This window comes from Pungitius pungitius, chromosome 1, assembly GCF_949316345.1.
Source record: "Pungitius pungitius chromosome 1, fPunPun2.1, whole genome shotgun sequence".
Lineage (NCBI taxonomy): Eukaryota > Metazoa > Chordata > Actinopteri > Perciformes > Gasterosteidae > Pungitius > Pungitius pungitius.
The window spans coordinates 35,086,333-35,110,311 of NC_084900.1; the positions used below are offsets into that span (position 1 = coordinate 35,086,333).

At 42.0% G+C, this 23,979-nt stretch overlaps 6 protein-coding genes across 10 annotated transcripts; 3 read left to right on the top strand and 3 right to left on the bottom strand.

The window, feature by feature from the left end:
• The first annotated feature begins 23 nt into the window (after positions 1-23).
• On the top strand, positions 24-3,565 carry LOC119221853 (F-box only protein 6-like). 3 transcript variants are annotated; one of them, XM_062566132.1, is made up of 7 exons: positions 24-453; positions 1,161-1,264; positions 1,343-1,592; positions 1,719-1,833; positions 1,932-2,027; positions 2,396-2,531; positions 2,613-3,565. In XM_062566132.1, the coding sequence occupies exons 2-7, from the start codon at positions 1,184-1,186 to the stop codon at positions 2,757-2,759; spliced, it is 825 nt and encodes a 274-aa protein (XP_062422116.1). In that variant the 5' UTR covers positions 24-453; positions 1,161-1,183; the 3' UTR covers positions 2,760-3,565. The 3 variants fall into 3 exon arrangements, with proteins under 3 accessions (XP_062422116.1, XP_062422115.1, XP_062422114.1); XM_062566131.1 differs by having other exon boundaries at positions 25-449; XM_062566130.1 differs by lacking the exon at positions 24-453 and adding an exon at positions 821-964.
• Positions 3,566-5,162: 1,597 nt separating this feature from the next.
• Positions 5,163-7,409, top strand: LOC119221852 (F-box only protein 6-like). The gene is given in 6 exon segments (XM_062565829.1): positions 5,163-5,198; positions 5,645-5,894; positions 5,973-6,087; positions 6,180-6,275; positions 6,530-6,665; positions 6,740-7,409. Coding segments are annotated over 6 exon segments (780 nt in total). The 3' UTR covers positions 6,887-7,409.
• On the bottom strand, positions 7,303-11,566 carry LOC119221854 (cell division control protein 42 homolog). 2 transcript variants are annotated; one of them, XM_037477990.2, is made up of 6 exons: positions 11,424-11,566; positions 10,696-10,837; positions 10,508-10,580; positions 10,324-10,433; positions 9,478-9,675; positions 7,303-8,663 (listed from the first exon to the last, which is right to left on the bottom strand). In XM_037477990.2, exons 2-6 carry the CDS (start codon positions 10,798-10,800, stop codon positions 8,574-8,576), a joined length of 576 nt encoding a protein of 191 aa, XP_037333887.1. In that variant the 5' UTR covers positions 10,801-10,837; positions 11,424-11,566; the 3' UTR covers positions 7,303-8,573. The 2 variants fall into 2 exon arrangements, with proteins under 2 accessions (XP_037333887.1, XP_037333886.1); XM_037477989.2 differs by having other exon boundaries at positions 7,303-9,317.
• Positions 11,567-12,168: 602 nt separating this feature from the next.
• LOC119223477 (CMRF35-like molecule 3) lies at positions 12,169-14,791 on the bottom strand. Of its 2 annotated transcripts, XM_037480805.2 has the most exons (4): positions 14,722-14,791; positions 14,284-14,643; positions 13,685-13,721; positions 12,169-13,545 (listed from the first exon to the last, which is right to left on the bottom strand). In XM_037480805.2, the coding sequence occupies exons 1-4, from the start codon at positions 14,750-14,752 to the stop codon at positions 13,389-13,391; spliced, it is 585 nt and encodes a 194-aa protein (XP_037336702.2). In that variant the 5' UTR covers positions 14,753-14,791; the 3' UTR covers positions 12,169-13,388. The 2 variants fall into 2 exon arrangements, with proteins under 2 accessions (XP_037336702.2, XP_062420186.1); XM_062564202.1 differs by lacking the exon at positions 12,169-13,545 and having other exon boundaries at positions 13,675-13,721.
• Positions 14,792-16,898: 2,107 nt separating this feature from the next.
• Positions 16,899-19,620, top strand: LOC119221851 (acidic mammalian chitinase-like). The gene is made up of 11 exons (XM_037477986.2): positions 16,899-16,991; positions 17,167-17,196; positions 17,288-17,489; positions 17,615-17,671; positions 17,761-17,926; positions 18,083-18,207; positions 18,356-18,479; positions 18,571-18,756; positions 18,845-18,964; positions 19,092-19,233; positions 19,310-19,620. Exons 1-11 carry the CDS (start codon positions 16,943-16,945, stop codon positions 19,588-19,590), a joined length of 1,482 nt encoding a protein of 493 aa, XP_037333883.2. The 5' UTR covers positions 16,899-16,942; the 3' UTR covers positions 19,591-19,620.
• Positions 19,535-22,986, bottom strand: LOC119221849 (major facilitator superfamily domain-containing protein 4B). The gene is made up of 10 exons (XM_037477984.2): positions 22,730-22,986; positions 22,430-22,619; positions 22,007-22,249; positions 21,766-21,928; positions 21,536-21,651; positions 21,253-21,426; positions 21,003-21,150; positions 20,842-20,912; positions 20,590-20,710; positions 19,535-20,486 (listed from the first exon to the last, which is right to left on the bottom strand). The coding sequence occupies exons 1-10, from the start codon at positions 22,957-22,959 to the stop codon at positions 20,272-20,274; spliced, it is 1,671 nt and encodes a 556-aa protein (XP_037333881.2). The 5' UTR covers positions 22,960-22,986; the 3' UTR covers positions 19,535-20,271.
• Between the last annotated feature and the right edge of the window lie 993 nt (positions 22,987-23,979).

Consider the following 23,979-nt stretch of genomic DNA (forward strand, 5'->3'; position numbering starts at 1 on the left):
AGGAGTACCATGGGGCTATGGGAATTCTTAATGATAACAGGAACAGGAAAAGTATTGTGATTATCAGTTCAATTGAGTCATTGTTCTTCTCCCTGGGATCCTCCCCCTTGATCGGGGTGAACGGTTAATGAGTTTTCCAGCGCTTGTTTTTGTGCCATCAAAAGAAAGGGAAAGATTAACTGAAACCACCTGAAAAGACCCTGTGAGAAAAAGCAACCCTGCCTTTTCAGGAATAAGAATGAGCTGAGGAGGATCGTGCATAGAGGGCTGGAATACTCACCAAATGCTTCTGGAAACAATACAAATATCTATAGAATGAGGATTTTTCTTGAAAGAAAAGATCCGTATTTTCTCCCGGGAATACCTGAATGACGACGTTTGACCAGAGGAATTGGAAGGCCTGAGATCGCAGTGACAGCGAAAAGTCCACATGACACCATGCAGACGAAGTAAGTAAGTTTTACGCAAGATTTCTCCTTAGGGTGCATTGTTCTATTCCAGCTGTGTGAGTAAGTTTATTGACGTAATACGCGTATCCGATAACGGCCGAGCGCCCCCGCAGAGTAAAACGAGCGCACCCCGATCAGCTGACAGTGAAACGGAAGCTAAAGTGATATCTCTGCAACTCCATGAACAACTCGCTCTTAAGCCGCAAAGTTTTCGCAGTTTCTATGTAGAACGCGTTCATGGTGGTACTTATGTGAGTTTTTTACACTTACAGTGTAGTATGAATGCTCATGGCGCCCCCGCCTGTCTTGGTATAAGAAAGATTTAAAAGATATCCGTCAAGCCCCGCCCAGTTCTACGCTGCTAAACCAATCATATCGCGCTGTGATAAAAGGGTGGACGTCAGCAGACGTGCGGGTGAACGTGTATGAATATCGAGCGCTACGTTTGTTCCACTTTAAGGATGGAAGCCTGATGTCGGTCTGGAATCGAAGTATGACATGAGTCCCAAAACACGGTAAAACCAGAAGTGGCTGTCCTTTCAGGTTCATCTGTAGTGTTAAGTTTACAGCCATGGAAAACATTCGAGCTGCTTTTAGCCTGCCGCCTGCTGCACTTCCGCGTTACGTGAACTCTGTGAGTCATCCGGGCCCACAATGACCGTCTTCTGCTGCATTGTCAAATAAACGTCCAAAACCCCGTGTCTATCGCAGGCTTGTAGAGGGAAGCTAAAGCCATGGGTTCGTCTCAGAGCTCTGGTTCAACCTCTGGAAACAATGAGTCTTCTGCTGCAGGACCGTCCACCTCGCTCCCACAAGTAAGTGTTTAGATTCTCCCCAACACGAAGAAACTGCTTCATTCAGTCAACGACAATCTGCTTGTCTGTGGTTTCCAGGAGTTTCCTGTTCCTCTGGAGATCCTGGAGGAGATCTTCCTGCATCTACCTCCCCATCAGGTGGTTGGTGTTTGTCAGTCAGTGTGCCGTCAGTGGAGAGAAGTGGCTGACAGTGAGTCTCTGTGGAGAGAGCGATGTCGAAGAGAGGGATATCGCCCCCGTGATCCTTCCAAGATGACCAAAGACTGGAGGTTGTTTTACTTCTTGTGCAAGAAGAGAAGAAATCTTCTAAAGAATCCCAAAGCAGAACGTAAGAAGCCACAGAACTGATTTCACTCTCCATCTGTTTGCCATCACCCCGTTTTATTCCTGCACGAAAACAAAGTAGCTCTTTGAAAATAATTGATCTCACAACCCCTCCTCTTTCTTTTTATAGATGGAATTACAGACTGGAAGATCCTGGAGAATGGAGGTGATGGGTGGTCTGTGGCCGGAGTCATGGTGCCACATCCGAATGAGACGGTCCAGAAAAACTTTGTGACTTCTTACGGGTCAGTTCTCACCAGCAGAGCTCCAGACAGCAGATGTCAGTGTGTGTTATGCTACATTTGGATGGAGCAGCAGAATAAACCCTCTCTGTTTTCTGCAGGATGTGCAGGAAGTCCCAGCTGATTGAGCTGGAGGTGGAAGGTTACAACCCATCGTTCATGGATCGATTTCAGCCAGAAATCAGAATTTCTGATTGGTGAGAAGAACACACATGCAGAACTCTCCCTCTCGCTCTCCTCTTGGTGGCACCTGTGTAAAGTTTTAATACACATGATCTTGTTGCAGGCGTGCAGGTTTGTGTCGCGGTGTTTTTGTGCATGGAACTAAAGCTGGGAGTCTACACTCCAACCAAATATCAACTTCCCTTCAAATAATTTGGAGTTGTGTAATTAGAGAAAACTAAAATTATACGTATTGCCATAACTGTATGTTTGCCTGTGAGTAAACAATTATTGACAAACTATGTTAATATTAAAATAATTTTAGGGAGTTTCTACTGAGGCTGTTGAATGGTTGAACCTAATTGCAGACCCCTGATCAGAGTGCATGTTGTTTTTGTATTAGGTGTGCCCCACGATGGGATTGTGGCTGTGAGTACAATATCTGTGTAGAATTATTGGATGAAAAAAAAAAGCCTATACAGACGTTTGCTCCTGAGAGAGTTTACTTTGAGCAGTGGAACGATCAGAGTTGGACTCAGGTGAGTGCAAAGCCTGCGATATAGATTAATAAGAAGTTGAACTAAAGGACAATCCTAGACTTCCTGATATCTATTTTTCAGATCACCCATGTATTCCAGGACTATGGACCAGGAGTGAGGTACATACACTTCATCCATGGAGGCAAGGACACACAGTTCTGGAAGGGATGGTATGGGGTTCGTGTCACTGACAGCTGTGTTGAGATAAATCCAGCGATGGATTCTTAGATACTCACAAACATTCTGCTTCCTGCCACTTTATAACTATTTCATAATTGCACCTGGTTTTCTGTAATCTGCAGTCATTTTACATGTTGAAGGAGAGTTTTTTGTCCTATGTGTAAGAGGCTCTGACTCCTGTATGTGCATCAGTTTCTTTGTGAAATGTCATTGTCATAACACCCCCAAAGCCTCATCGAGACCTAAATGAGGATTCAAGTTAGCATAGCACGCTTCTGTGATACACGGTTCATGAGTTAAAGCCGTGCTCTACAGCGGAACTGAAACAACATATTTGTCCCCACACAGGTCAAAGGGAAAGTTTAAAAAATAGAAATCCTAAATATTTCATGGGAAAATTCAGGTTAAATAATTGTAAATTCGCCAAAGTGTCTTACTCACACATCTCTGCATTGAGTTTGGTTGTTTTAGTAACATGTCACATCATCCTCCAAATCACATTGAATCCAAATTAAATTTATTTTAGATACGACACTGAATGAAGTCCCTGTTTACTTTTCATTTATGTTTTGTATCTGCCTTGTAATTTGTGATTACTGAATGAAACATCAGTTCCTACATGATTGAATACATTAAAGCACCATCTTTACTTTCTAGATAATTATAATCCGTCTCTCTGTTGTTGCTGTCACCCCCAAAGCCTCATCGAGACCTAAATGACGATTCAAGTTAGCATAGCACGCTTTCATTTATGTTTTGTACGGCTTGTAATTTGTGATCAAGGTCTATCTACTGAATGTTACATAAACATCATTGCCTACACGATGGAATAAAATAAAATAATTATAATCCGTCTCTCTGTTGTTTCTGAACCATTTAGAGTACTTTTGTTTGTTTTTTTAAAGCTCATAAAATGTTTTTGGATTATTTGGTTCGATTGTATCATTGATACTGATTCATCATTTTGTCATGAGAAGAAGACTACTGAAATTTGTAAATTAAAATGATAATATGAACATGAAAGTTCAAACATGACAGTTTTAACAGTAGATCAACATGTGAAGACTTAATATGTAAAGTTTTGTGTTTATAGAGAGTTGAGGAAGAGTTTATCCTGTAAATTGAGTCAATGTTTCTGGAGAAATGGGTAAACACAAAGCATGGTGCATTAATTAATAAGTCCAGTGTATGTAATTAAGGACAATCATAGATTAAATGACATGACATGTCATTTAGCTGACGCTTTTATCCAAAGCGATGTACAATAAGTGCATTTCCACATAGAGATACAAACTCAGAACAACAAGTAACAAGAATGTACATTTTTCATCAAATAAGCAGTTTCAAAACATGTTATAGAAAAGTGTCATTATAAGTACAATTTAAGTGCCACCATTTATTAGTGCTGTAGTGTTTTGGCAAGGTAGAGTCTAAAGAGGTGTGTCTTGAGTTTGAAGATGTAGAGGCTCTCTGTGGTCCTGATGTTGAGTGCTTTTCTCTCAGTGAGGGAGGAACAAGCAGCTTGATGCAGATGCAGAGCGGAGTGTGCGGGTTGGGATGTAGGGTTTCACCATGTCCCGGATGTAGACTACTCCCGATCCATTCACAGCATGGTACGTCAGTACCAATGTTTCCAATGTTTCAAGAAAAGTAGTTCGGTCTTGTCGGGGTTGATCTTCAGGTGATGAGCGGACATCCACTGGGAGATGTCAGTCAGACATGCAGAGATCCGTGCCGCCACCTGAGTATCCGAGTCGGGGAAGGAGGGGATTAGTTGGGTGTCGTCGGCATAGCTGTGATAGGAAAAACCGTAAGAGCAAATGACGGAGCCAAGAGAGTTGGTGTAGATTGAGAAGAGGAGGGGACCCAGGACGGAGCCCTGAGGAACTCCAGTAGTAAGAGAACAAGGTTCCGACACAGACCCTTCACCCAGGTAGGTTGAACCGTTACCCGGTAGGTGCAGCCATCAAGGTAGGATGAGAGAACGGAGAGAGCGGAGTCTGAGACACCAAGTTCCTGAAGGGCGGAGATATGGATCTGGTGGTTTACTGTGTCAAATGCTGCAGAAAGGTCCAGAAGGATGAGGACGGAGGAGAGAGAGGCGGCTCTAGCAGCGTGGAGTTGCTCTGAGACAGCAAGGAGAGCAGTCTCTGTGGAATGGCCCGCCTTGAAGCCTGACTGGTGGGGGTTCAATAGTTTTGGACAGGAAGGGAAGAAGAGATACCGGTCTGTAGTTGTTTTCTTCAGAAGGGTTGAGGGTGGGTTTCTTCAGGAGTGGGTTAACTCTTGCGTCCTTCAGAGAGTTGGGGAAACAGCCAGATAACAGAGCATTGTTAATGAGAAAGGTGAGGAAAGTAGAAGGTGATGCGCGATAGATTGTAGAATATGGGCTGGAACAGAGTCAAAACGGAAGGTGGTCAGGAGACGGGGTGAAAGAGGGAAGCTAGGGCAATGGAGGTGAAATTGGTGGGATACAGATGGAAGGAGGTGGGTTAGAGAAAGAGGAGCATATGTCAGCTATTTTACCAAAAAATGCTCACAGTGATTATGTGACAATGTGATTCTATAGAGTTGAGTTGCGCGTCATCGGATTGGAATGTAAAATGACCTGAAAGGGAAGCTGTAACAACATATCTGTCACAATGAGCTGTATCCTTACTTAACATGTTGTCAGCGAGTCGGCATCTGTGGCTGCATTGTCAAATGAACGTCTGAAGTCCGGGTCTATCGCAGGCTTGTAGAGGAAAGCTAAAGCCATGGGTTCCTCTCAGACCTCTAGTTCAACCTTTGGATAATGAGTCTACTGCTGCAGGATCATCCACCTCGCTCCCACAAGTAAGTGTTTGGATTTTACCCAACACGAAGCAACTGCTTCATTCAGTCAGACATGCAGGCAAGACCACAACAAAGTTCTACTCGTCTGTTATTTTCAGTTGTTGCCTCTTCTTGTGAAGATCCTGGAGGAGATCTTCCTGCATCTACCTCCCGATCAGGTGGTTGGTGTTTGTCAGTCAGTGTGCCGTCAGTGGAGAGAAGTGGCTGACAGTGAGTCTCTGTGGAGAGAGCGATGTCGAAGAGAGGGATATCGCCCCCGTGATCCTTCCAAGATGACCAAAGACTGGAGGTTGTTTTACTTCTTGTGCAAGAAGAGAAGGAATCTTCTAAAGAATCCCAAAGCAGAACGTAAGAAGCCACAGAACTGATTTCACTCTCCATCTGTTTGCAATTTGTTTGATCTCCCCCCCATCTTTGTTTTTATAGATGGAATGATGGACTGGCAGATACTGGATGATGAAGATGATAAGTGGTGTGTGGAGGAGGTCTTGGTGCGACATCCAAATGAGACGGTCCAGAAGAACTTTGTGACCACTTACGGGTCAGTACGCACCAGCAGAGCTCCAGAATGCAGATGTCTGTTCTGTTACATTTGGATTGAAATGACATTACATTTCAGTCCGTTCTCTGCAGGATGTGCATGAAGTCTTAGCTGATTGATTTGGAGGAGGAAGGTTACAACCCATCGTTCATGGATCGGTTTCAGCCAGAAATCAGAATTTCTGATTGGTGAGAAGAACACACATGAAGAACTCTCCCTCTCCTCATCATGGCACCTGCAAAGCCTGAATACATATGATCTTTATGCATCTAATACACTTGCATGAGTCATTTTTTCCAAGCAAGGATTGACAAAAGATCCTTTAATTGTTATTCCGTAATCCCTATTAACAGCAATAAACACATTTAAGACTAAATGTGTTTCTACTTTTTTCCCTAATTGCAAATTCCTGATCTCTCTGCGCATGCTCTTTTTTAATTAGGTATGCCCCACGACGGGATTGCGGCAGTAAATATGAGATCTGTGTAGAGTTAATGAATATAAAAAAGAAGCCCGTCAAGACGTTTGCTCCTGAGACCATTTACTTCGATACGTGGGACAGTCGCAATTGGACCCAGGTACGTGCAAAGCATGATGCATTCATTAGGAAGTAAAAGGACAATCATAGGACTTCCTATTATCTGTTTGTCAGATGACCCATAGATTCCAGAACTACGGGCCAGGAGTGAGGTTCATCAGTTACACCCACGGAGGCAGGGACAAGCAGCACTGGGGACGATGGTTTGGAATTCATGTCACTGACAGCTGTGTTGAAATATGTTCTGCGATGGATCCATAGAACCCAGACATACACGGACCACCTCCTTCCTACGGAACATTTTCAAAAACGGAACCTTTTTCGTCACATCCGTTGTCAACATTGAGTCTGTTTTTAAATCCTTCCAATAACCCTTCTCTTTGTGGTGGACAGCGGGGGCTCAGCGGCTCTTGGAGACGTCGTTGTAGTCTCGTAACACAATAACACCACAAAACTTTTATGCAGGTGCCCACGAGGCCAGAATAAATGCCCTGTTAAAGTATCTTTGATCTTGTAAATATTTAAACTACAACACTATTAGCAACCAGCCATAAGGTCATTTCTATTAATATTGTCCTTATATGTACATGTTTGACTTATATTTAAAAAACAATTCAGTGGAAAATGTATACATTTTTGGACCTTTTTTTTCATGGAACATAAAGTCAGACAATATGTAGCATTTGAAGTTAAGTTTATTCATAATACTGTTTTATTGTGGTGCTTTATCAGAAGATCGATACAACTTTAATGTCCAATTAAATAAAAAAACAAAGAAAACTGATTTCAGTGTCACCTTGTTTCCTTCAAATCACTATTTTTAATGCACACATTGTTTTCAGTCAATAAGTTATTCTATATTTACAAATCAAATTCCAGCCCGTCACAATTCAGGCGTTTGTACTAAAAGACCAATGTAAATCGAGCCGGTCCAGTAACTCTAAGACCTTCACGGGTTTCCAAACTATAAGATTTCAGTTTTATGAGAACAAGTATGTTCAGTTTATAAAACATTTCATTAGCCTGTGGTTACGGGCTGGAATTCTCCCGAGTTCATCTACCGAAACCTTTAAGTATTCAAGACACACATCATATTCTTGTTAATTCACTTGTCACAAAAGGTAAATGTCTTGGAAATTGTGCTCCAACTTCTTGCATATAGTTTGTTAAATTGACATTTGTAACATCCATTTCTCACTTGTTATTCGGCTTCTGCACATCTCTCCTCTGACAGGCGTCGACTTATGACGTTAGATTTTGGCAAACCAGAAATACGGCCTAGAAATGTCATTATGTCAAATGTTTCTTAGATTTGCTCCAAGGCTATGTTGACTTTCAACGTAAAATTATGTATATATAAAAAAAGTAAACTACGGCACATTTTACATTAAGAAGCGAATCAGTCTTTAAGAATTTTCTGACAATGCCATGTTACCAAATGCAGTGTTGTGCGACAGTGGTGAACATGTGATACAAATAAACTTTAAGGAAATTGCATTAAAATAATAGATATAGCACAGACTCATACATAATTGGAGCAGTTCACTAACCCAACATTCTCAGCTCTTACTGGGCCGTCCAAACAGTTTCTCTATTCAAATTACCTATAGTGTTTTCTTTTGGGATTGCATTTCTACAAAATGTTGTCAAAGTGAAACAGCATTTAATGATGTCACCAACAGCTTGTTGACGTAGCTGAAGTATTCAGTGTTCCCGTCACGTACGACCATCTATTGGCATCAAATCGCCCCCAAACAGCATCAGCTGTCACTCTATCTAAACACCATGCTCAACACATTAAGTACGTCTTTAGCTCAGGCCAAGTCAGTCAGAAGGCAAATATTTCACAATATCTTAACTCATGTTGGAATGTGCTTGTGCAACAAACCCTCTTCAGTACTGTTAACCTAGATTTGGAGAGTGGTGTGGAGAAGGCTTGCGACGAAACCTAGAGCAGAACACATTTACGCCTTTTCTTAGGTTCAGGAGGCTCCAGGGCCGCCAGTATTGCCTCATCAAACACATTCTTTAATCCTTTCTGTGGAAATAAAATATTAATATTCAAAACAGGGCTGTGCTCCAATTAAATATTATCATCTTCAGGGAACTAATTGCAAAAGAAGGCTGGGTAGAAATGGAGCAGGGCAATCAAAAGTTTATTCAAATAACATTATACAAGACTCCTTTGTGATCAAGTTGTCTGAGTAAAGACAAAAGCCCATGGGAAATTTCTGATGCTGCAGTAGAAAAAAAAATTAAATAAAGTTTTTCACTGTCTAAGATTGCAGCATAAATGCTGCGCAGGTAAAATCGATGCTGAATAACAAACAAATGCAGTCATGTCCAGTTTCACAGACTTACACCCAGGTTGCAAACAACAGAAAAGAAGAGCTAAAGATTGGCACCATTGTTAAATCAGGCAGCATGGATAGTTGTGATTAGGCCGAGTTGAAAAGAAAGCACGCATGAACAGGAGGAAAAAGTTAATGGGCACAAAGTCTTGTAAGATTAAAAGAGCGTTGTAGTTATTCTAGTGACACACATCTCTTTACAATGAGTAAGCAGCAGACAATCGAGAGGCAAAGCTAGACGCACAAAGACATCAGAACAAACAGCACTTTCTCTTTCTCTGAGTCTCAGGGGGCTCTAAAGCAGCTAGGATAGCCTCGTCAAATACGTTCTTCAGTCCCCGCTACAAAATGAGGAAAAGAAAGGAGAGAGACAGGCAACACACAGTTAGATGACGTTTTTAGCCAAATGCTGTTAGCAAGAGACGAGGCAACGCACGCCGCCACAGCTAGGACACCGACATTCGTGCACATGCTCGGGCGCTGTTTAACCAAAGATCTTACCTGCGTGAGGGCTGAACACTCGACGTATTTGACAGCCTTAAGGTCCCGAGCCAACTTTTCTGCTGTCTCAGGGGTGATTGGCTTCTGTTTGTTCTTGGCTAGCTTCTCCACTGTGGAGGGGTCATCGCGCAGGTCGATCTGAGTGCCTACCAACAGGAACGGGGTCTTAGGACAGTGGTGAGTTATTTCAGGAACCCACTGGAGGGGAAAAAAGGGAAGGAAAGAACACATGCTAACTCATCTCGAAAAGGAAGACATACTTCTTCACAGGAGATTCTACATGTAGGTTGTTAAGCATGAAAATACGATGAATTAAATGACACAGTGACGGCTGTAGTTTGAGGACAGGGGCTATTGGTAGATAGAGTGACAGGGCTTCTAAATTTCAGGATGGAAGAAAAACCGAAGTTTTACATTAGTAGAAAAACACAACTTTACACTACCACAACATGAAATGATAACTAAAATTCCTATGGGCCAGGCAGAGATGCACCAATACTGATCCATTGCTGTCTTCGATGGGGTATCAAACCCGTAAATAGGCAATATTTCCAAGTTAAAAAAAGTAGTGACAGAAGCAGTAAGGATACTTAACTGTGCTGCATTTAGAGTCTAAACAAATATAGATTTAACTTCAGTACTTTGTCTGCTCGTCTCAACAAGAAGCAGATTAACCATTAAGTACAGCTAATCAATTAAGTCTACCGTGTTTTAAACAGCATGTGGTCGCTTCCTTTAGAATCAGTCTATCTGTACTCTACTTTGCAAGCAGTTTAATTTCAAACACGTGTACAGAAATATTACGTATGTGGGCGAGCAACCATCTGGTAAACAAGTTGTACTCACCTTTTCTTTAACATTCTCAAACGAGGAGGGTGAAACTACTGAGAAACAGACTAAGAAGACGTCTGTCTGTGGGTAGCTTAGTGGCCGTAACCTGTCATAATCCTCCTGACCTATAAAGAGACCACACTGCATATTAGGGTTATCTCCAAACGATTAAACTACGAGTAGAAAAAAAAGATCTTACCCGCTGTATCAAATAATCCAAGGGTGTAGGGTTCACCCCCAATCATTACAGTTACAGCATAGTTGTCAAAAACCTGTGATACAAGGTGCGAATGGCATGTTATGGTCCGTTCATGAGCACTTTTCACACGTTTAACCAAAAGGTGTCCGTCGGTTTGCATCGGACTCAACACATCAACACTGACTTACTGTAGGTACGTATTCAGACGGGAATTTGTTAGTGGTGTAGGAAATCAACAGGCAGGTTTTTCCCACGGCTCCATCACCCACCACCACACATTTGATAGTCTGCATCTCTTAGCTTTTTCGATACTGCAGGGAATGCACTTAGCTGTGGGGAGAGGTAAAGACTCGTTAGGACGTTTAATGAGTTTGGGTTGTTGTTGTTACATTAGCCCTGAATCCATTAACTTATCTCAGTGTCCCCACTTATCGACATATAACGACAGCTTTGATTAAGCTAGGGGGTCCAAGGCTAAAGGCTTTGTAGCCGCAGCATTAGGTTAGCTAGCGCTGGTTAAATGTCACACCCCATCAACAGAAATGTCTGGATGCTAACGTCAAGAATTGACAACGTTAACTCACTTGCATTAACAATTTCCACCCCAGCCCCAGTTCATTAAGTAGCACTTTTAAATAAGATTATAGACGAATCACACAATATCTCACTACCCATCTTATTAACGCAGAATGAGGGTGAGAACGTATTTGTTATCGGTTACCAAACTAAGCTAACGAAGGGCTAGCTATCAACTGACAATACTAAGCTAGTTAGCTAGCTTAGCTAACATTAGCTTGTAAATGAAGGCTAGATGCTTGCTGTATCTCAGTCCCGGCTTACAAATCGAAGTATGGGAACCATATCCGAACTTCTATGCATATTCGACATCGGTCGGGTAATTGTTTTCGTTACGTACCAAAGTCCCTCCACTAGCTAACGTTAGCTGTCTATTTCGCCGGGCGTTGGCACCAGCGATCAGCGGCAACTTGCTACAGAAGCTAAGTGAGATACTAAGTCCAGACCTCGACTACGACTGTCAAGGTGGAAAGGATAACACCGGATATCACTTTCAAATTAAAAGAATTAGCATTCAGCGAAATGTTAGCTTTTTATTATTACTATTATTATTAATATTGTACGAAGTCGAGAAACAAACTACAAATAACCTTTGTTTTGTATTCAACTGTATTTACACAAGACTAATATCCCAAATCACGAATTTACATCAAAGGGATTCACAAATTGTCGGCTACGACATTCATTGTCCTTTTATTTTGAAAGCCAACGTTCTCTGGTTATGGCGGCTGTCTTTACGAGAGTCCGTGCCTGGGGTTCCTGCAGCAGAACTGATGACATCACCTCCTAAATCACTCACACTTCCTCATCCTCCTCTGAATCTACACGCTGAATGCCATTCGGTATCTTAACAAGAAGATTGATAATTTTATATTTGATTCATATATTTCAATTATTTGAGTATAAAACAAATGTTTTTGTATGTGCATTATATTGTATGTTTTCAGCTTCGCTGGTAAAAACCTACAGAAAAAAACCCCATGTAGAATAAAATATAAATGACCTTACACGAATATGCTTTACTGTTGTGATCCTTTGCTGTTGTTTGTACATTGAAACAATGCTGATATTGACATGTAATTTAATGTAATGTATTTGAGACATTTTTGCAGTTATTAGAAAATGCGCAGATTAGAACTAATAGAATGACAGATAGCGAAATTCCTTTATTGCATGCTGGCTCACTGTCACACTGATTGCTTTACTGGGGCACATGAAGAGAACAAAGTCATAGTTAATGGTATTTGTAACAACTGTGAAGAAGACCTCAAAGGCGTTTCTCATTTACATTCATGAGGCTGACAGAACAACAACAACAACAACCTATAATGCAGTCTACAGCACCGCCACAGACTAAATACTGTGAACATTACATTCTTTGCAAAAGCTAGATTAATTACATTCGATTGTACATTTTGTCTAATAAAACTGTGAATATATGCGGTTGTATGTGCCATTGTCTGAAAGCACAGACCAGCAGACACAATTATCCAATATCTTGCCGCTACAACCAGCAAGGTAATGAAATCTGCTCGACAAGGTTCACAAATCAACATGGCACCTTTGAGGGAATAACTTGCATTTTAACATAATTTAGATTTGTTGGTGTCTATTGAATAGTAATCAGTTACATGTGCCCGCCCCAGGCCCAATAAACCCCATGTTGTGGCTCTTGGTGTCTTTGGCCTGTTGTTTAAAGTGCAAATGCAGCTTATTTTACAGATCAAATCCTTCTATCTTTCTATCTGTTGCACTGCATATTGTGTTTCTCATGGTGTAGACCCAGTCTGAGAGCCGGGCTGCGAGAAGGGAGAAATATTCCATCTCAGCTGTAGGTATCCCATAAGATTTTCTAAGGAAATATCATCTACCTCAGTAATCCTCTCTCGTTTAGGAAGAGGTGGTCCTTCATTTCTGTGATATTATTCTGCAACTTTTCAGATCTTTGGAGGACTACATCGCTGACAGATTTGATTAAAAAAAACAGATAAACTGGTGGTTAAAAATATAATTTAAATAAAAAAATGTAATGTAAATATACCCATCTCTATTATGGTCCATATAAGAAATACAAATATGTTGAATGAAAGCCAATAGCCTCACTTCTCTAGAGGCAGCAATTGTAAGATAATTTGATATTCAAAAGTCTGGACTAAAGTGATCTTGGGTCCTTGCACCAAAATTTACTACGGTTTCAATAATTTATAATAAGACACGTAGTTTAATTCACCCACTGATAGAATGTCCACTGAAGAAATATTTTTGTAGACTGAGCATAAAACACCCAATAAATCAGAGACAACTTTCAAATATAGGTGTTTGACTCTAGATGTTGAAATTGTTGAGGGGGTTGTTGCCGCTGTTTTTCTCTCACGGCCGTTTTCCTCCACGCAGCAATGTGTGTTGATACCCAACAACACAACATTAGAATAAAGGTGATCCAACGCAGCGTCATCCACCAACTGCTTCAAACCAACAAAATCATTTACTTTTGTTTGTGGCACGTACCCTTCAAATGTTTATTAATGTGGGCTTTTCATCAATATGCCATTGACAGGTAGTTGTAAACTTATGTAAATGATCCTAGTGGACTCCTCTCACCTTACATCCGGCTGCTGAGTTGTTGGCGTTGTCATCACTGTGGAAATTAACAAAAATTCCTTTTATTGACTAATCAATCCTCCCTCCAACTCTAACGTCACCATGACAAACAAACAAAAAAATTCTTATAAAGTTATAAAATCTTTGTTTTGTAAATGACTTATATTCCAGAACTTCTGTTCCATTGAGAAGTCAGACTGCTGTCATACAAATTTGATTTTTAAATTATATTTATAATTTATTATATAATATATTTTCTAAATGCTGTTTCAAATGTGTTTACGTCATGCAGAGATATGATGGGTCTCATAACTCATATTTTAGTTTTCTGGGAGTGAAGAATACAGCAATCTTGCTAGTTGATGCAGAAACTTTTTGTCCATAATGTGGAAAATTGTCTTTTACTTCACAACTTATTTTAAGAAAAAAGATATTATCTCAGTTGCAAAATACAACATATTTCACAAGTTATTTTAAGAAAAAAGCTATTTGAGTTACAATACACACTTTTAGTCAAGTTCAGTGCCCCTCAAGATGTAGTTAGTTTAAACTTTTGTGATTTCCACGGTGAGTAAAACCTAATGAAGGTATATACTCACTTGTGTGGGCGACGCGGAGCCTGACGCCGGTGTGGATGTTCCTTCCATAACCGCCAATGACACACCAGTACATCCCGTCATCGGCCCTTGTGAGGGAACTCATGGTTACAGTGAAGACTCCGGCCTCCTTATCATCCACGATGGAGCCCCTGTCTTCTGGTCGCCTGCGGGGTGTCTTCGCCACTATTTGACACAGATCATAGATCCATCCTTTGCACCAGTATTTTGTGTTGTCTCTGAAGTTACTGCCGTAGAGGCAAGGGACAGCCACGGACCCCCCGCAGGCGCCTGTCACCTCCTCTGGGGCCGACAACTGGCCCGAGGCGCGCTGCGTTAGCCAGAGGAGACAGAGAAGTGGAGCTGTGAAAGGCAAAAGAACACAGGTGAGTTTCTCTCCAACCGTTAAACAACAACAGTATTTTTAACACTCGCTCTAACCGGTGAAGAGAGACATCCCAGACGTCTTCATGATGAAAATAATAAGCAACAATGAGAAGCAGAAGACCAGCGAGCAACACTTACTTCCTCTTATGTGTCCTCTGTGGTGAGGTTACGCAACAATGTGATTCATTTCGTTTATTTGAGTCGGCTCTGTGTTCTGTTGAGAAATCTCACAGACCGTTCTCTTGTTGTGTGTCTTGTCCATCTCGTGTGGGGTACCGTAGAGTGGGAACTGTCCAGTCCAGATGATCTACTTTTAACAGCAGGTGGCACCAAAGACCATCAGAGGCTCCATCGTCCTCGGCCTGTTTCTTTTGTGTATTTTTTAGAGGAAAAAAGATTAATGAAGAAAATCCAAAGACTGCTCCTGTTTAGTCGCAGAGTTGCACCACAGCGGTGTTGCTGTTGTTAAGCAGAAGTTGCTGCTGGTCGTATTTCATCAGGCTTGCCTGCTTTCTTCTGCTTATCTCATGTATTATCATAAAAGAATGATGTTTTTCAGATTTATCTCCAGAGGCCTTTTTATTCTATGTGCATATCATATATACAGCGCCCGACTGTTCTCTGAGATGCAACTCCGTCAAATGTTAAATTATGCAACAGTCCATTTAATGTCAGTCAATTATTTGCATTATTTTAGTTGACAGCTAATATTGAGCTTTATATAATAAGAATGAATCGTGTTGTTGGAGTCCGTTGGAACAACGCAGTTCACATTTCGCAACCGAGAATATGCTGAAGTTCATGCACCATATATTTAAAACGTTACGTTTAAATACCATCTAGGACAATGTACAGTCAATTTATTGCATTCATATTTAATAATTTAAAGCAACAAAGATTCTCTGAGTTTATGAAGAAGCAGGAACGACGCTGATGGGTCCTGAGAGGTTAAGCCACATGTAGACGTGAGCCGAGTAACCATGAAGGTTAACACACACGTGGACTAATCAGTTTTTGAAAGCTTCCTTCATAACTTCTGCTTATTAAACCTATCAAAAACCTGTATGTAATGGATAGTTTTATTTGAAACAAATAGCCTCTACCACTTATTCTGAAACTCATTTCAAGTTTTGGCTGCTGTTTGATGAGGTCACAGGGACTGAATTCTTGTCTTTTCAACTGAGCAGATGTATAATTCAAGGACATTCATGATATGTGACTGAGGGAAAACAGTCTGAAGCGCTAAACTTTTCTGAGATGATGGAACAACCTTGGTCAAAAGTTAAATTGGATTTTTTTTCTCGCACTAAGTGAGAAAATCAGTCAGTAAATGAACCACTTTCAGTCTCCACAACATTTGTTTAGCGCTTTTTAAAACATGTGCCACGCCATGAAAGCAGATTGGTTTGTTTTGGAAAAGCAAATGTCTTTACTTATGTCTTTAACTTTGGCTTTGCCAAGGTGTTTTCTCGCTGACACCAGCATATCTTTTTTAAATATTACCTAAACTGTTGAAAGCTGACCTTGTAATGGAAGTGAAACGATAAGATTAGTTGTCCATTTTCTTTTTGAATGCTTTTGATAACAATGCAAACCCCTGTTCATGACATATCACCATCCCCCTCTTCAGCGTGATTGAAGTTGTCAAACATATTTATCATCACATATCTGCAGTCTGAATAGTTTTCCAAAAGCAATTTCGCCCCGTTGTTAAGGCGAGCCGATGTCGAACGCTTGATGTCATCCCTGAACACAGATGGTAAATTTACTGCGTGACATGAAAGGCGTATTTGATATGATGTCATACATTCATGCTCAGTGGTGAAATAAATAAAAACACTCTTGTCGAGCTGCTAATGCATTTTATAATCCACTGACAACATTTAAATGTTTATCTTTTGGACATGAGTTCAGAATATTTAATGTCCAGTCCAACAGAATTGATGAAATTGGAGATATGCAATTGCAAAAAACATCAATGACACCTTTTTCAATGTTCTTTGGTTGTTTGGGCAACTCTAAAAAACACCACAACCCTGTATTCTTTATTATATGACTTTTCTTTGGCTTATGCATGAATTAGTCCTTCACACAAGGAGAAAGTGGGCCCGTGGTAAACATGTCTGGTAGTGTGATAAGTAATCGCGTATCACTCTTAAGGGGAGCACATTTGATAATCTTCTCTGAAACAATCTTTTGCTAATGAAAGCCTTTGTGGCATGCGTCCCAATTTGGTTTGAGGCCACAGGCAGCGTATAAAAGCGAGTGCACTTAGATGACCTGCTTGTACAAGGCAATCATGGGCAAAGTACTGTTTGTGACGGGTAAGTCGCTGCGTTCTGAAACATTGTTCTCTGGTATGTGAGCATGGTCTTCTGATAATTGATTGTACCAGGATTTTGATGTATGGTTCATTGCAGCCATTTGGGGGGGCGATTTTGACGACTATTATGAAATGCCTTATTACTAAAAGACAACATGCGACTTTTCATTTGACAGCTCTGGCGCTGCTGCTGCACGCGCAGCTTGGTAAGGCCTCCGGGAACACCGTGGGACACAGTGTGCATGTTTCATTTTGCATTTGTTGGTGTAATAATAATGAGATTCCTTTGAACCGAAGGCTCATCCTTCATACTGTCATGCTACTTCACCAACTGGGCACAGTACAGACCCCCTCCAACCATATTCATGCCCAACGACATCGACCCATGCCTGTGCACCCATCTTCTGTATGCCTTCGCCACCATTAAGAACAACCAACTGGCCACCTACGAGTGGAACGATGTGGAGCTTTACAGCCAGTTCAATGCCCTAAAGAACGAGTGAGTCACAGAAACTGGTCTTGTGTAAAAGAAAAACACAGAAGTTCCATGAATAAAGCACGGTTAGGTAAGAGAGTGTGATGTTAGTTACGATTGCGCTGTAAATGGCCTGTTTTTTTTTTCAGAAACGGCAACCTGAAGACGCTGCTGTCTGTTGGAGGATGGAACTTCGGCTCTACAGGGTGAGATGATCCACAGATTTCGGCAGACCTGCCTCTCTAAATGCGGGAGACCTTCTGATTCGACACATTCATCTCCGTTCCCACATCAGATTTTCGCAAATGGTTTTGAGCCCCACCAACCGTCAGACTTTCATCAACTCCGTCATTTCGTTCCTGAGGAAGTATGAGTTTGATGGGCTGGACATTGACTGGGAGTATCCAGCCAACAGAGGAGGCGCCCCCCAGGACAAGCAGTACTACTCTGTTTTCCTGGAGGTTGGTTCCTGCATAGTTTCCTTTTTGTTATATTCCCCTACAATTTAAATCATTCCATACCGTATAGCAAATCTGACTATTATGTTAGGAATTATGGATTCTGAATCCCGGAGTCCAGTGGATACTAAATATTTGATATGTGTTGACATTTAACAGGAGATGAGAGCGGCCTTTGAGAGTGAGGCCAAGCAGAGCAACAAGGCTCGTCTTCTGATGTCTGCTGCTGTGGCGGCTGGAAAGAGCAACATTGATTCTGCTTATCAGATTCCCCAGATGGGCCAGTGAGCATTTACAGCAACACAGCATTAGTTGTGGGTCCCATCTGGTCCACAGTAAAATTAAAGACTCACAGTGGAACAAACAATTAAACTAATCCTGAAACCTTTTAAATTCAAATCATCAATGTAAGCTCATTGATGTTGCCTACAGGGCCCTGGATATGATCAACGTCATGACATATGACTTCCATGGCTCCTGGGATCCCATGACCGGTGAGTGCAGTCCCCTGTTTCGAAGCCCAGACGACCAGGGTGGTTTCATTTATTTCAATGTGGTGAGTACTTTAACGAAATATCGATAGTGTTTTCTGCAGCTACCGTTTCCACTTCCAGAGCCACGCTTATTCGCCTCTTCCTTTGTTTTAGGACTATGCCATGAACTACTGGAAGAGCCAGGGAGCCCCGGCTGAGAAGCTCATTGTTGGTTTCCCTACATATGGCAACACATTCACTCTTAGGAACCCTGCTAACAATGGTATCGGAGCATCCATTGCCGGGGCTGGAACCCCTGGAAAATACACCCAAGAGGCTGGAGAGCTCGCATACTTTGAGGTGCGTGAATGATGACAGAACAGCTTGGTTTTCCACAGCGTTAAACACTCTTGGCTGTCATTGATGCACTGCTTAATTAATATTACAGATCTGCGGCTTTTTGAAAGACGGAGCAACTGAGGTTTGGAACCAGGCCCAGGACGTGCCATATGCCTACAAGGGAAACCAGTGGGTGGGCTATGACAACATGAAGAGCTTCCAGATCAAGGTAACAGAACTGTTCTGAATCTGTTTTGCTGCAATAAATTAGTCCCCAGCTATAAATGGAACAGGAGCAAATGTGTTAAAATATGAATGTCCTTTAATCTGGCCCCCCTCCACCTGGCCGGTTGTAGGTTGACTGGCTGATAAAGAGTAACTTTGGAGGCGCCATGGTGTGGACCCTCGACATGGACGACTACATGGGCACTTTCTGTAACCAAGGAAAATATCCACTGATTAATGTTCTCAAAAAGGGCCTTAATCTGGAACAAGCATGTAAGCGCCTGGGATCAAGGTAAAACACGGATGAGGAATATATTTAATCAAGTAATTGATTCAATGCGTCCTTTAGCCTGCGCCCCTCCCGCCACCCCCCTGCCCCCGATCGCCGGTGTGAGCCCGGCAACCAGCGGCGGCTCCAGCGCCGGCTCCAGCGGCGGTAAATCCTCCGGTGGGAACTCCGGCACCAAGGGCATGGACAGCGGGTTCTGCGCTGGAAAGGCCAGTGGCATGTACCCAAACCCATCAAACAAGAACCAATTCTACAACTGCAGCAACGGCAAGGCCTACTTTGAGAATTGTGCCGCTGGTCTGGTCTTCGATGCTTCCTGTTCTTGTTGTAACTGGGCCTAAAGCTGACGTTACAGATTGACTGGTTAGCTGTGAAAACGCTGGATGACTCTTTTTTTACATTTGTTCTTCATTCTAAGAGGCCAACTTCTTTAAGTACAAAGTCCTTTCTTCAACATTTGATGTTTAACGGTGTAAGACTTGAGGCTGTCCCCTTGACTAGTTCATTCTGAGGGCAAAAAAATAAACATTTAATGGTTGCATGTGTGTTGTATGTATCTACAACGTTTCCTTTGTTCTTCATAAAATGCAAGGACAGAGTTGTCTTCATCGATCAAACCCACACTGTTCACTTTATCAGTATAAATGTTTAATAAACATTTTATATAGGAATCCACGTGCCATGTGCAAAAACACATGAAACAGCATAAAAACAAAATGACAATCAAAACAACACATAACATAATTCAAATAGAAAAAGCATTCAAAAGTACAGTTACTCCCTGAACAAATATGAAACAAAACCAAAATCCTCAATTTGACAAACACTGACTTTGATTTACAGAACAAAAGGAATCCAAGGGTATGAACTATAACAGTAGCATGCTATCGGAAAACATTTTTTAATCTCCAGTGCATTAACAATCAAACAGTTCAGTTAGGTAGGCTTTAGTAAAAGACATTGTTGTAATACTTCATCCCCCACAGTAGCCACTAAAGGACAAAACAGCGCTGCTTCCCCTCTCAGCTGCTCTCTGCCTCATTTTTCTGCCCAGTTATGGCCGATCCATTGATCTCAGTTATGGCCGATCCATTGATCTCAGTTATGGCCGATCCATTGATCTCAGTTATGGCCGATCCATTGATCTCAGTTATGGCCGATCCATTGATCTCAGGTATGGCCGATCCATTGTGCTCTGTTGCTGGTTCCTCCACCATGGCCGACTTTTTTGTTGTTCCTGTTGGGATGCAGAGGGAGCGTGAGTGGGGGATGATGGGTGTGAAATAAATGAAAGCAAAACTGTTGTCAGGAGTGTGTCGGGCTTCTTGCTGATATTGCACCTGTGAGGTAATTTCTGTGCATCCGATGGAACAGCAGGAGCCCGATGAAGAAGATGAATCCAGTGCAGGCGATTATCATTCCGCACAGTAGGAAGCTGTAGCTGCCCAAGGTAGGGATAATCTGGGGATGAGGTAGCAAGAAACTACTCAACACAAACCCCAAATCTCCGATGGGCTCGTTTTCTCAATCGTAAAACTATTTCTCAACTTCTGCAATTTGTCTACAACAATGTTGATAATCATGGGACTTACTGAGCCAACCAGAACCTGCATTACCATCTCTCCCATCCCTGCACACGTCACCAGCACTGGCGTTGCACACCCTGCAAAAAGAATGGCATGGTTTAGTCCCTCTCCTTGCTTTCATTCCTATATTGTGTTATTATTGTTGTGCTGTAAAGACATCTTTATACCCTGATAATCAAGGATGTCTTCCGTATAGGCGAGCATACATGGGAATATGCTACTGAGAAAAAGCCCGCACAAACAAGTCCCGACAAAGAGAAAGGTGCTGCTGGTGTAGAAAATAAGCAGCATCAAGACAGTTACAATGGCCCCTGCCTAAAAAGGAGAGAGAGAAACATCGGTTAAACCTTTGACCTTCAAAGTTTCTTTGTGCATGTCCCATTTACAAGGCCACTCTCAAGGTTTCCTAGGCCTTACCAGGTTGAAGATGAGCAGTTTTACAGGCTGGAAACGGTATGAAAGTGGAATGGACAAAAGACGGCCGGCAGTGATCGCTGCCCAAAATATACTGGCCAGGTAACCAGCCATCTTATTTGGCAATGAAATGGGTGGTGCAACACCATAAGTGTAGACGAAGCCAGCATATGTACCCTGGAAAGAAAGGGTATATTCTGTCATCTGGTCTGCTTTGTGAGGTTTTTGTTTTGAACATAGTAAGTGAAATGCTCATTATCTTAATTATTTGCACCCCTTTACTCACCACAATGCCATCGGTCATGAACAGCACCAACCCACCGAGGATGTGAACCATGAAGAAGGATACTGGCAGCCCGCGCAGGTTACCATTCTGACAGCAGCTAAAGATGTTCCCATGACCTGTAACAGAGCGCAAGGGTCTCAAGTAACCGCTCAATGCCAGCTGAAAATACCCCAAAACATGTATGACTCATCCTGAAATGTATATATAGAGCACTTCTTCCATATCTCTACCTCCAGTCTCGTGTTCCTTCAGATCCACGTCGGAGCATGCGGCCTCCTGCTGGTCCTCCATAGCTAATTCATCTTTGTCCAGGAGACGAGGCGGGCCTTTGGGGCAACACGGGATCAATTGCTCGCAATACATCAGGAACAGGACAGCGATGGGCACGGGGAGCTGAGGGTGCAGAAATCAATTATATAATACCATAATGTCTCCTGCATGTTCTGCTGTACATCTGGCCACACATCTCACATTGATAACAGCCATGATCCAGAAGGCGGAGTGCACATTCGACTCCACTTCCCCGCCCCCGTGTGGCAGGTAGGTTTGGTTTATGTTGTGCTCTGCAATCGGACTGTGTCTCAGCATGTTTCTGAAGTGATGCATGATCTCACTCCCGTTCCCTGTGTGATTCCCACAGCCCGTCTCAGAGAGGAAAGGGTCTGCAATCAGTGGGCTCACCAGCGCTCCGAGCCCAATGAAGAAATGAAGAGCCTGGGAAAATGTAGAACAGCACAAAGAGAAACGTAAACTACTGTGTTTTCATATTGTACAATACAATTAGCATCTTGGGAAATTAAACCTACGAAAGCCTAAAAACGTTTCCATTATTATTCAATACAAATGCTATCAGACTCTTACAGATAAGACACAGGTGCCACAGGCCTTTTTTACCTGAAGGAAAACAGCCGAATCCCTCTGATAGATGGTCACCAGTTGGATGTTAGCAATGGTGTCAATGATGCCCATCGCAAAACCAGACAAGGCCATGGCGATGGCCAGCACGAGAACATTATTGCACAGAGGGATGATGGCAAATATTAGCGAGATGGTGAGAGTACAGACAAATAAGGCAGCAAGAGCACTGAAAAAAAACAAGAAAAGAGACATCAAGGTTACATAGTATTGAATTCATTCCAGATTATTCACACACCGAACACCAGCAAAAGGAGTCTGGGCGTCTCTTAAACTTACGTCTTCTTAAAGATGCCAGCGATAGAGCTGCCAATCAACAAGCAGAACTGCTGGGCAAAGAATACCCAGGTAATCTGACCAAGTGTGGAGTCTGTTTGGCATTGCAAGTCCAAAATTGTTGGTCCAAGGAAAGCAATGCAGAGTCCAAAGCTGAAGAACACGCTCCAATAGGTCAGCGTGTGATGGGCATTTCTTTTGAATAGGGTAACGATACGCTCGTCCAAACCCATCTTTGCCAAATGTCGATGTCACTCAGTGAAACAACTGGATGTGTGGCGTTGTGCGGATGTTTTTAGTGGTACAATGAGTTTCTGGATCTTTTTTAAAGCCTCAAGGGTCCTCCTCTTTGGATTGGTTAACTGAAAAGGAAGTCCTTTCAGTTAATGGGTGAAGTGGAGAATCTTCCAACAAAAATAAGACTATTTGAATGATGTCAATGATTAGCAATGGTGAGGAATATGTGTTAAATCGCTAGCAGAAAATGTGCATTCATATTTCAGGGCACTTCCAACCCTATGAATGTGTCATCAAGGAAGCGATGACACACAGGTGGTCTTTTCTCTCCCTTGACGACCTTGCAGGGATCATTGCAAAAGGAGCTTGGAGGCTAAATGTTACACAACGTGTACATCTGTGAATGAGACTTGAATTATCAGTTGTCATTAACTCTCACACACACACACACACACACACACGCCTCTTTCTTATCAACCGACCGTGTCTGTGTTTTCATTCTTCTTTCATTCAAACAACTTTATTCAGTGTATCCAACATGTTTCTAAGAGCCACTTTGGTGAAGAAGCTCTTCTGACGCCAATCAGTTATAATGCAATTTTTGGTCAAGACCGACAAAAACTATTGATTGGAAAATATCATAACATTTGGTACAGATATGCAGGGTACCCAGAGGATACATCTGATTTATGCTAGTAATTCCTAGACTTTTAATCTAATGCCATAATCACGTCAAAAACGTAAATGTTCCCAAAAAACATCCAAAGAAATTCTTATTAGTTTGTTTTTTTGGACTTGGTAAACAATCAGTGTGCTTCGATTGTCATCCTGTCTTTATATATAGTATTTGGTGATCTACTGTAGACTGATGTAACGGAATTGTATAATATTTGTCATCAAATTTGTTCTTGCATCTTCTTGTATTCTCTTTGCCAACATGTGTGTGGGTGGTTCCGTCTAAAGTTCAGGAAGGCCTCTCAACATGTGCAAAAGGACACGACAATGTTCAGCTTGTC